At 42.7% G+C, this 11,760-nt stretch overlaps 1 protein-coding gene across 3 annotated transcripts in view; it reads right to left on the reverse strand.

Annotated features, from left to right (window-relative positions):
• Window positions 1-11,760, reverse strand: part of bcar3 (BCAR3 adaptor protein, NSP family member) — a 174,286-nt gene that overhangs the window by 41,827 nt on the left and 120,699 nt on the right. For 2 of the 3 annotated variants that reach the window (XM_072914710.1, XM_072914711.1), the window contains one exon: window positions 9,153-9,281. In XM_072914710.1, the coding sequence (XP_072770811.1) occupies window positions 9,153-9,281 (129 nt within the window). Of the gene's footprint in view, window positions 1-9,152; window positions 9,282-11,138; window positions 11,276-11,760 lie in introns of those variants that run through there. The other variant, XM_072914712.1, reaches the window with a different exon arrangement.

Below are 11,760 nucleotides of genomic sequence, written 5' to 3' on the forward strand. Positions count from 1 at the left end.
CCTGCAGTGCCCGATGGGCCAGTACTTGGGTCAGTCCCCTTGGCAGTAGGCGATAACCGCCCCTCGGCATCGACTATTAAATGTTCATTACTGCACCATAGATGATCAAAAACAGATAACAGTAATAAACTGATTGATGAATTGCGAAAATATGTTGCTTATGACAGGATGTGGGCTCCTCAGCCTTCCCGGTAAGGTCTATTCAGGTGTACTGGAGAGGAGGCTACGCCGGATAGTCGAACATCGGATTCAGGAGGAACAGTGTGGTTTTCGTCCTGGTCGTGGAACTGTGGACCAGCTCTATACTCTCGGCAGGGTCCTTGAGGGTGCATGGGAGTTTGCCCAACCAGTCTACATGTACTTTGTGGACTTGGAGAAGGCATTCGACCGGGAAGTCCTGTGGGGAGTGCTCAGAGAGTATGGGGTATCGGACTGTCTGATTGTGACGGTCCTTTCCCTGTATGATGAGTGTCAGAGCTTGGTCCGCATTGCCGGCAGTAAGTTTGACACGTTTCCAATGAGGGTTGGACTCCGCCAAGGCTGCCCTTTGTCACCGATTCTGTTCATAACTTTTATGGACAGAATTTCTAGGCGCAGTCAAGGTGTTGAGGGGATCCGGTTTGGTGGCTGCAGGATTAGGTCTCTGCTTTTTGCAGATGATGTGGTCCTGATGGCTTCATCTGGCCAGGATCTTCAGCTCTCACTGGATCTGTTCGCAGCCGAGTGTGAAGCGCCTGGGATGAGAATCAGCACCTCCAAGTCCGAGTCCATGGTTCTCGCCCGGAAAAGGGTGGAGTGCCATCTCCGGGTTGGGGAGGAGACCCTGCCCCAAGTGGAGGAGTTCAAGTACCTCGGAGTCTTGTTCACAAGTGAGGGAAGAGTGGATGGTGAGTTCGACAGTCCCGTTGGCAGTGGGCGAACACCGCCCCTCGGCATCGACTATCAAATGTTCATTACTGCACCTTAGATGATCAAAAACAGATAACAGTAATAAACTGATTGATGAATTGCGAAAATATGTTGCTTATGACAGGATGTGGGATCCTCAGCCTTCCCGGTAAGGTCTATTCAGGTGTACTGGAGAGGAGGCTACGCCGGATAGTCGAACATCGGATTCAGGAGGAACAGTGTGGTTTTCGTCCTGGTCGTGGAACTGTGGACCAGCTCTATACTCTCGGCAGGGTCCTTGAGGGTGCATGGGAGTTTGCCCAACCAGTCTACATGTGCTTTGTGGACTTGAAGAAGGCATTCGGCCGGAAGTCCTGTGGGGAGTGCTCAGAGAGTATCGGGTATCGGACTGTCTGATTGTGACGGTCCTTTCCCTGTATGATGAGTGTCAGAGCTTGGTCCGCATTGCCGGCAGTAAGTTTGACACGTTTCCAATGAGGGTTGGACTCCGCCAAGGCTGCCCTTTGTCACCGATTCTGTTCATAACTTTTATGGACAGAATTTCTAGGCGCAGTCAAGGCGTTGAGGGGATCCGGTTTGGTGGCTGCAGGATTAGGTCTGTGCTTTTTGCAGATGATGTGGTCCTGATGGCTTCATCTGACCAGGATCTTCAGCTCTCACTGGATCTGTTCGCAGCCGAGTGTGAAGCGCCTGGGATGAGAATCAGCACCTCCAAGTCCGAGTCCATAGTTCTCTCCCGGAAAAGGGTGGAGTGCCATCTCCGGGTTGGGGAGGAGAGCCTGCCCCAAGTGGAGTAGTTCAAGTACCTCGGAGTCTTGTTCACAAGTGAGGGAAGAGTGGATGGTGAGATCGACAGTCCCGTTGGCAGTGGGCGAACACCGCCCCTCGGCATCAACTATTAAATGTTCATTACTGCACCACAGATGATCAAAAACAGATAACAGTAATAAACTGATTGATGAATTGCGAAAATATGTTGCTTATGACAGGATGTGGGCTCCTCAGCCTTCCCGGTAAGGTCTATTCAGGTGTACTGGAGAGGAGGCTACGCCGGATAGTCGAACATCGGATTCAGGAGGAACAATGTGGTTTTTGTCCTGGTCGTGGAACTGTGGACCAGCTCTATACTCACGGCAGGGTCCTTGAGGGTGCATGGGAGTTTGCCCAACCAGTCTACATGTGCTTTGTAGACTTGGAGAAGGCATTCGACCGGAAGTCCTGTGGGTATTGCTCAGAGAGTATGGGGTATCGGACTGTCTGATTGTGGCGGTCCGCTCCCTGTATGATCAGTGTCAGAGCTTGGTCCGCATTGCCGGCAGTAAGTTTGACACGTTTCCAGTGAGGGTTGGACTCCGCCAAGGCTGCCCTTTGTCACCGATTCTGTTCATAACTTTTATGGACAGAATTTCTAGGCGCAGTCAGGGTGTTGAGGGGATCCGGTTTGGTGGCTGCAGGATTAGGTCTGTGCTTTTTGCAGATGATGTGGTCCTGATGCCTTCATCTGGCCAGGATCTTCAGCTCTCACTGGACCTGTTCGCAGCCGAGTGTGAAGCGAATGGGATGAGATTCAGCACCTCCAAGTCCGAGTCTGTTGTTCTCGCCCGGAAAAGGGTGGAGTGCCATCTCCGGGTTGGGGAGGAGAGCCTGCCCCAAGTGGAGTAGTTCAAGTACCTCGGAGTCTTGTTCACAAGTGAGGGAAGAGTGGATGGTGAGATCGACAGTCCCGTTGGCAGTGGGCGAACACCGCCCCTCGGCATCAACTATTAAATGTTCATTACTGCACCTTAGATGATTAAAAACAGATAACAGTACAAAACTGATTCATGAATTGCAAAAATATTTTGCTTATGACAGGATGTGGGCTTGGTTTGGCGCCAGACTTTCATCTGATGGTTCGCCACCAAACGTAAACAGCTCAGCTCCGCAACTGCAGAACCGGGTCGTAATTGGTGCAAATTATGATGATGTCACCCTGAAGTGCCATATGGGTTGGTACCTATTCGTATCCATTTTTAGTGGGCGGAGCCTGGTGTTGAAAGACTGCATTTCGCCATAAACCATTAAGTTGTCTTTACGTCACTTTAGATCAGTGTTTTTCAACCTTTTTTGAGCCAAGGCACATTTTTTGCGCAGAAAACAATCTGGAGGCACACCACCAGCAGAAATCATAAAAAAACGAAACTCACTTGACAGTAAAAAGTCGACTTTAAACAATAACCAAGCATGCATCAATATAGCTCTTGTCTCAAAGTAGGTGTACTGTCACCACCTGTCACATCACCCCCTGACTTATTTTGACTTGTTTGCTGTCTTCCTGTGTGTAGTGTTTTAGTTCTTGTCTTGTGCTCCTATTTTGGTTCTTTTTCTCTTTCTTTGGTATTTTCCTGTAGCAGTTTCATGTCTCCCTTTGAGCGATATTTCCCGCATCTACTTTGTTTTAGCAATCAAGAATATTTCAGTTGTTTTTATCCTTCTTTCATGTTCGGATGTACATTGTGGACGCCGTCTTTTCTCCACAGTAAGTCTTTGCTGTCGTCCAGCGTTCTGTTTTTGTTTACTTTGTAGCCAGTTCAGTTTTAGTTTCGTTCTGCTTAGTCTTCCCTAAGCTTCAATGCCTTTTCTTAGGGGCTTTGATATAGATACAAATATTCAATTGTTATTGGTGTGAATCTTTGGGTACCTCGCCATTCGATTCCGATTCTTGGGGTGAGGATTTGATTCCTAATCGATACTCGATTCAACACGATTCTCGATTCAAAATGATTTTTGCAATGTATTATTGTGTGAATGCTCCAAAGCATTCACACACATGGTTTTCTTTCTTCTTCTTCCTTTCACATTTTTCACTTGATTCAAACCGTTTCTACTTCAAACGGTTCAGCCTATTCTGGAATTGCGGGCTTTCCCGTGACAAATTCCAAAAATTCCCAGATTTCCCGGAATTCCAGGTTTTCCGGGACATTTTTCCCCATTCAAAATGAATTGGCCATTTTTCAAACTTCCACCATTTCCACCTTCCACACATTCCACCATTCTGGAAACTCAAACTTCCCTTTCTCTAAGTTCAAAAGAATTCCAGGATTTTCCAGAAATCCTGGTTTTCCACAGCCCTATTTCCACCTTTTTTCTGGCGACTACTCCTCGCACATTTTTCAACCCACTTCAACTGTCAAAACATTCCTCTTAGTTAGGACAAAAAACTAATTTGTTTTTCAAACTGGAAAAAAAATTCCCGGTTTTTCCTAAATTCCAGGAATTCCGTAATACCATTTCTCAATTCAACATGTTACTTCTTCAACATTTCTCCAGCGATTTGAAAAATTCCAACACCATCCAGCCACTATACAGCCTGTTTGGAAATTGTGTGCTCTACTTCAACAATTCTCCAAGAAATTCCAGGATTTTCCAGAAATCCTGGTTTTCCAAAGCCCTATTTCCACCCCTTTTGTCTGGCGACTACTCCTCCCACATTTTTCAACCCACTTCAACCGTTCCACCGTCAAAACATTCCTCGTAATTAGGACAAAAAAAAAACAAAGTTGTTTTTCGAACTGGAAAAAAATTCCCGGTTTTCCCTAAATTCAAGGAATTCCGTAATACCATTTCTCTATACAACATGTTACTTCTTCAACAGTTCTCGACCGAATTGAAAAATTCCAACACCATCCAGCCACTATACGGCCTGTTTGGAAATTGTGTGCTCTACTTCAACAATTCAAAAAAAAATTCCAGGGTTTTTCTAGAAATCCTGGTTTTCCAAAACCCTATTTCCACCCCTTTTTTCTGGGTGAGAGGCATGATTTGTGATCTACGATAAATATAAAGGAAGCGAGGAAGCAGCAGACCACTCGATGATGTAAACATTGTGACTATAAATAGTTTGTCTGCATAAGCACTTATAATAACAATATCACTAATACTTTGTTAATATTCAAGTCACGACATGTAAATGGAGTATTGTTGGTGCTTTTTGAATGGTTATTTATCGGATTTTATGGAGGAAACAAAGGCCCTCCAATTAGCTCCATTGTAAGTAGACTTTTATTTACGAGTTAGAATATGTATTTTTTTTTAAATTATTGTGAACGATAGGAAAAATTCCAAAAAACTGCATTTCCCCCTTAAGGGCTTTTGTGTATTAGCGTGCTAGTTTTCAGTTAGCGCTTAGCGCTCTAGTTGTCAGCTTGCGACTAGCGCTTTGGTTCGCTTTTCTTTAACATCACTGATTATTATTACTCACTGCAGACTTTACGAGAGCCAACAAACATAATACAACATCACTTACTGTACAATGTCTGCTGTCATTAGGATGCCGACTGCTAGGATGTTCACATATTCCCTTTTAGTTGAAGAATGACTCGTAATCCTCGCAAAAAAGGGTCTTTTCCAGGTCTGAATTGGCTGTCAAAGTGTACCAACTTGTCGGAATACATCCTCATCCTTCTACTATCCAAGTGAGAGGCATGATTTGTGATCTACAATAAATATACAGGCAGCAAGGAAGCGAGAAAGCAGCAGACCACTAGATGATGTAAACATAGTGACTATAAATAGTTTGTCTGCGTTAGCACTTATAAAAACAACATCACTAATACTTGGTTAATATTCAAGTCACGACATGCGACTACTCCTCCCACATTTTTCAACCCACTTCAACCGTTCCACCGTCAAAACATTCCTCGTAATTAGGACAAAAAAAAACAAAGTTGTTTTTCGAACTGGAAAAAAATTCCCGGTTTTCCCTAAATTCAAGGAATTCCGTAATACCATTTCTCTATACAACATGTTACTTCTTCAACAGTTCTCGACCGAATTGAAAAATTCCAACACCATCCAGCCACTATACGGCCTGTTTGGAAATTGTGTGCTCTACTTCAACAATTCAAAAAAAAATTCCAGGGTTTTTCTAGAAATCCTGGTTTTCCAAAACCCTATTTCCACCCCTTTTTTCTGGCGACTACTCCTCCCACATTTTTCAACCCACTTCAACCGTTCCACCGTCAAAACATTCCTCTTAATTAGGACAAAAAACGAAGTTGTATTTTTGAACTGGAAAAAATTTCCGGTTTTCCCTAAATTCCAGGAATTCCATAATACCATTTCTCAATTCAACATGTTACTTCTTCAACAGTTCTCGACCGAATTGAAAAATTCCAACACCATCCAGCCACTATACGGCCTGTTTGGAAATTGTGTGCTCTACTTCAACAATTCAAAAAAAAATTCCAGGGTTTTTCTAGAAATCCTGGTTTTCCAAAACCCTATTTCCACCCCTTTTTTCTGGCGACTACTCCTCCCACATTTTTCAACCCACTTCAACCGTTCCACCGTCAAAACATTCCTCTTAATTAGGACAAAAAACGAAGTTGTATTTTTGAACTGGAAAAAATTTCCGGTTTTCCCTAAATTCCAGGAATTCCATAATACCATTTCTCAATTCAACATGTTACTTCTTCAACAGTTCTCGACCGAATTGAAAAATTCCAACACCATCCAGCCACTATACAGCCTGTTTGGAAATTATGTGCTCTACTTCAACAATTCTAAAAAAATTCCAGGATTTTCCAGAAATCCTGGTTTTCCAAAGCCCTATTTCCACCCTTTTTTCTGGCGAATACTCCTCACACATTTTTCAACCCACTTCAACCGTTCCACCGTCAAAACATTCCTCGTAATTAGGACAAAAAACAAAGTTGTTTTTCGAACGGGAAAACATTTCCCGGGTTTTTCCTAAATTCCAGGAATTCCATAATACCATTTCTCAATTCAACATGTTACTTCTTCAACAGTTCTCGACCGAATTGAAAAATTCCAACACCATCCAGCCACTATACAGCCTGTTTGGAAATTGTGTGCTCTACTTCAACAATTCTAAAAAAAATTCCAGGATTTTCCAGAAATCCTGGTTTTCCAAAGCCCTATTTCCACCCCTTTTTTCTGGCGACTACTCCTCCCACATTTTTCAACCCACTTCAACCGTTCCAATGTCAAAACATTCCTGTTAATTAGGACAAAAAACTAAGTTGTTTTTCGAACTGGAAAAAAATTCCCGGTTTTCCCTAAATTCAAGGAATTCCGTAATACCATTTCTCTATACAACATGTTACTTCTTCAACATTTCTCCACCGATTTGAAAAATTCCAACACCATCCAGCCACTATACAGCCTGTTTGGAAATTGTGTGCTCAACTTCAACAATTCTAAAAAAAATTCCAGGATTTTCCAGAAATCCTGGTCTTCCAAAGCCCTATTTCCACCCTTTTTTCTGGTGACTACTCCTCCCACATTTTTCAACCCTTTTCAACTGTTCTGCCGTCAAAACATTCTTCTTAATTAGGACAAAAAACAAAATTGTTTTTTGAACTAGAAAAAAATTCCCGGTTTTTCCTAAATTCCAGGAATTCCGTAATACCATTTATCTATTCAACATGTTACTACTTCAACATTTCTCCACCGATTTGAAAAATTCCAACACCATCCAGCCACTATACAGCCTGTTTGGAAATTGTGTGCTCTACTTCAACATTAAAAAAAAAAAATTCCAGGATTTTTCAGAAATCCTGGTTTTCCAAAGCCCTATTTCCACCCCTTTTTTCTGGCGACTACTCCTCCCACATTTTTCAACTCATTTCAACCGTTCCACCGTCAAAACATTCCTCTTAATTAGGACAAAAAACAAAGTTGTTTTTGAACTGGAAAAAAATTCCCCGGTTTTTCCTAAATTCCAGGAATTCCCTAATACCACTTCTCAATTCAACATGTTACGTCCTCAAAATTTCTCGACCGATTTGAAAAATTCCAATACTATCCAGCCACTATACAGCCTGTTTGGAAATTGTGTGCTCTACTTCAACAATTCTAAAATAAATTCCAGGATTTTCCAGAAATCCTGGTTTTCCAAAGCCCTATTTCCACCCCTTTTTTCTGGCGACTACTCCTCCCACATTTTTCAACCCACTTCAACCGTTCCACCGTCAAAACATTCCTCTTAATTAGGACAAAAAACAAAGTTGTTTTTCGAACTGGAAAAAAATTCCCGGTTTTCCCTAAATTCAAGGAATTCCGTAATACCATTTCTCTATACAACATGTTACTTGTTCAACATTTCTCCACCGATTTGAAAAATTCCAACACCATCCAGCCACTATACAGCCTGTTTGGAAATTGTGTGCTCAACTTCAACAATTCTAAAAGAAATTCCAGGGTTTTTCTAGAAAATCCTGGTTTTCCAAAACCCTATTTCCACCCCTTTTTTCTGGCGACTACACCTCCCACAATTTTCAACCGTTCCACCGTCAAAACATTCCTCTTAATTAGGACAAAAAACAAGGTTGTATTTTTGAACTGGAAAAAATTTCCGGTTTTCCCTAAATTCCAGGAATTCCGTAATACCATTTTTCAATTCAACATGTTACTTCTTCAACATTTCTCGACCGAATTGAAAAATTCCAACACCATCCAGCCAATATCCAGCCTGTTTGGAAATTGTGTGCTCTACTTCAACAATTTTTTTAAAAATTCCAGGATTTTCCAGAAATCCTGGTCTTCCAAAGCCCTATTTCCACCCCTTTTTTCTGGCGACTACTCCTCCCACAATTTTCAACCCACTTCAACTGTTCCACCGTCAAAACATTCCTCTTAATTAGGACAAAAAACGAAGTTGTATTTTTGAACTGGAAAAAAATTTCCGGTTTTCCCTAAATTCAAGGAATTCCGTAATACCATTTCTCAATTCAACATGTTACTACTTCAACATTTCTCCACCGATTTGAAAAATTCCAACACCATCCAGCCACTATACAGCCTGTTTGGAAATTGTGTGCTCTACTTCAACAATTCTCCCAAAAATTCCAGGAATTTCCAGAAATCCTGGTTTTCCAAAGCCCTATTTCCACCCTTTTTTCTGGCGACTACTCCGCCCACATTTTTCAACCCACATCAACCGTTCCACCGTTAAAATATTCCTCTTAATTAGGATAAAAAACAAAGTTGTTTTTCGAACTGGAAAAAAATTCCCGGTTTTCCCTGAATTCCTGGAATTCCGTAATACCATTTCTCAATTCAACATGTCACTTCTTCAACATTTTTCGACCGATTTGAAAAATTCCAACACCATCCAGCCACTATACAGCCCGTTTGGAAATGGTGTGCTCTACTTCAACAATTTAAAAAAAAATTCCAAGTTTAATACGTTTTTGACTAATCTTCGGAAGAGAGGGACGAAGGACATTATGATGTTTTACCTGCCGGGGTATCGCTCCGTGGTACCAAGCGTGGCTTCTCGGCTCCTCACAGTTCATCTTAAGTTCTTCCTCCAGCTCTCTGCGCAGCTTCTCTGATGGACCATCAAGGATGAACTGGTCTTGGGAAAACTGCAATAAAATTACAGAAAGAGAAAAAAACAACATAAATGTATCATTCTTTGAACAGTATCTTTTTCACTACCCATTTCAAAGCTCACAATTCTCAACGGCAAACTTTCTGTGATGGTAAAACAAAGGCAATGGAATTTTAGCCTAAGAAATAGTAGCACTCATTTGAGTCAATTGAATAATGAATTAATAGCAATTAGATCATTATATAATTTTATTGGAGAAGGCATTCTCTGAGCAGTCCCCACAGGATACCGTATGGGGTACCGGACTGTCTGATTGTGGCGGTCCGCTCCCTGTACAATCAGTGTCAGAGCTTGGTCCGCATTGCCGGCAGTAAGTCGGACACGTTTCCAGTGAGGGTTGGACTCTGCCAAGGCTGCCCTTTGTCACCGATTCAGTTCATAACTTTTATGGACAGAATTTCTAGGCACAGTCAAGGCGTTGAGGGTATCTGGTTTGGTGGCTGCAGGATTAGGTCTCTGCTTTTTGCAGATGATGTGGTCCTGATGGCTTCATCTGGCCAGGATCTTCAGCTCTCACTGGATCGGTTGGGACTGGAATCAGCACCTCCAAGTCAGAGTCCATGGTTCTCGCCCAGAAAAGGGTGGATTTCCATCTCCGGGTTGGGGAGGACATCTTGCTCCAAGTGGAGGAGGTCAAGTACCTCGGAGTTTTGTTCAAAAGTGAGGGAAGAGTGGATCGTGAGATCGACAGGCGGGTCGGTGCGGCGTCTTCAGTAATGCGGACGCTGTATCGATCCGTTGTGGTGAAGTAGGAGCTGAGCCGGAAGGCAAAGCTCCCAATTTACCGGTCGATCTACGTTCCCATCCTCACCTATGGTCATGAGCTTTGGGTTATGACCGAAAGGACAAGTTCACGGGTACAAGCGGGGCTCTTCCTTAGAGATAGGGTGAGAAGCTCTGTCATCCGGGAGGAGCTCAGTAAAGCCACTGCTCCTCCGAATCGACAGGAGCCAGATGAGGTGGTTCGAGTATCTGGTCAGGATGCCACCCGAACGCCTCCCTAGGGAGGTGTTTTGGGCACGTCCGACCGGTCGGACGCCACGGGGAAGACCCATGACACGCTGGGAAGACTATGTCTCCAGGCTGGCCTGGGAACGCCTCGGGATCCCCTGGGAGGAGCTGGACGAAGTGGCTGGGGAGAGGAAAGTCTGGGCTTCTCTGTTTAGGCTGCTGCCCCCGCGACCCGACCTCGGATAAGCGTAAGAAGATGGATGGATGGATGGATATAATTTATTAACAAAACATGAACGTACTATTGCTTTACAGCTGAACACAGTTTACCTTCATAATTTATATTATTGTATTTTATTTTTCATTGATGATATGCCTTTAGTTTTATTATTTATTTACAATATTTCTACATGTTTGCAGCAATCGGAAGATTCCGATTAAGTCAAATGATTCTGGCAGGACAATTGATGGTAAAACAAATTAAAACTAATGAGTTTGATTGTTTTTTTAATTTGGTACTCAGTGAAGAATCTTAAATTGTGAGCAAACTGAGGCACATATTATAGTTGTACTGTTCAATTTGAAGGTTGGCAAACGATCAAATCGAAACAGAAAGACAGCTTGCACATGAAAGTTTGGATTGTCCAGCGGAGTGCTGGTAGGAATCCACACACAAACACTCTTAACACACCCTAAACACTCACAAGAATATGTTTATATGCTTTACTGAGGGACCATTCTAGGTATTACTGACTAGAACACTACTTTTAAAATTAGATTTATGCATCAAATTAGTTTTTTTCATACAAGAAAGCATTTTGGGTGTGGAGGTGATGCTCATACGGAGGAAGGAGTAGCCAGAACAAACACACACACTTACGTGGTAGCTATTGGGTCTCTGCATGGTTCCCTATTGAAACAAGCCCTTCATAGCCAAGAAGCACAAAGTCTCTTAGTATCCCTGCAGCCTTCTTTCAAACACGCACTAATGGCCTTTCTAAGGCTCTCAGCACACTCTCTCTCTTTCGCTGTCCGTTTTCCACCCACTGCTTTATAATGGTGGCCCCGCCCGAGCGCTACCAGGACCTGACGCAGGTGTACACACCCTCACCTGACGCACGTGTCCACACCTGACGCACGCAGATGTAAACACTCACGGACCCTAAACATAAACCGTTGCTATCCTTTAAAAATATCACTTTAGGTTACAGTCTTGAATTCTCTGTGTCTTTTCTTGGACATGGTTATAATATAATTTGCATAATGGCCCATGCAATTTTTGCAAAAAGTGAGTAAAGATCATGAAAAGCGAAACAAATATGTTTAAAATGTGTACATATATATATATATATATACTGTATATACGTTAGGTCAGGAAAAAACACAGAGGCTATGTCATCCCTACAAGCCTGTTTCGCATGACAAGAAGGGAAATAAGAGTTGCAGAAATGATTGGAAACTCAAGACAGCCATGACGGTATGTTCTTGTATATATATATATA

Source organism: Nerophis lumbriciformis, linkage group LG14, assembly GCF_033978685.3.
Source record: "Nerophis lumbriciformis linkage group LG14, RoL_Nlum_v2.1, whole genome shotgun sequence".
NCBI lineage: Eukaryota > Metazoa > Chordata > Actinopteri > Syngnathiformes > Syngnathidae > Nerophis > Nerophis lumbriciformis.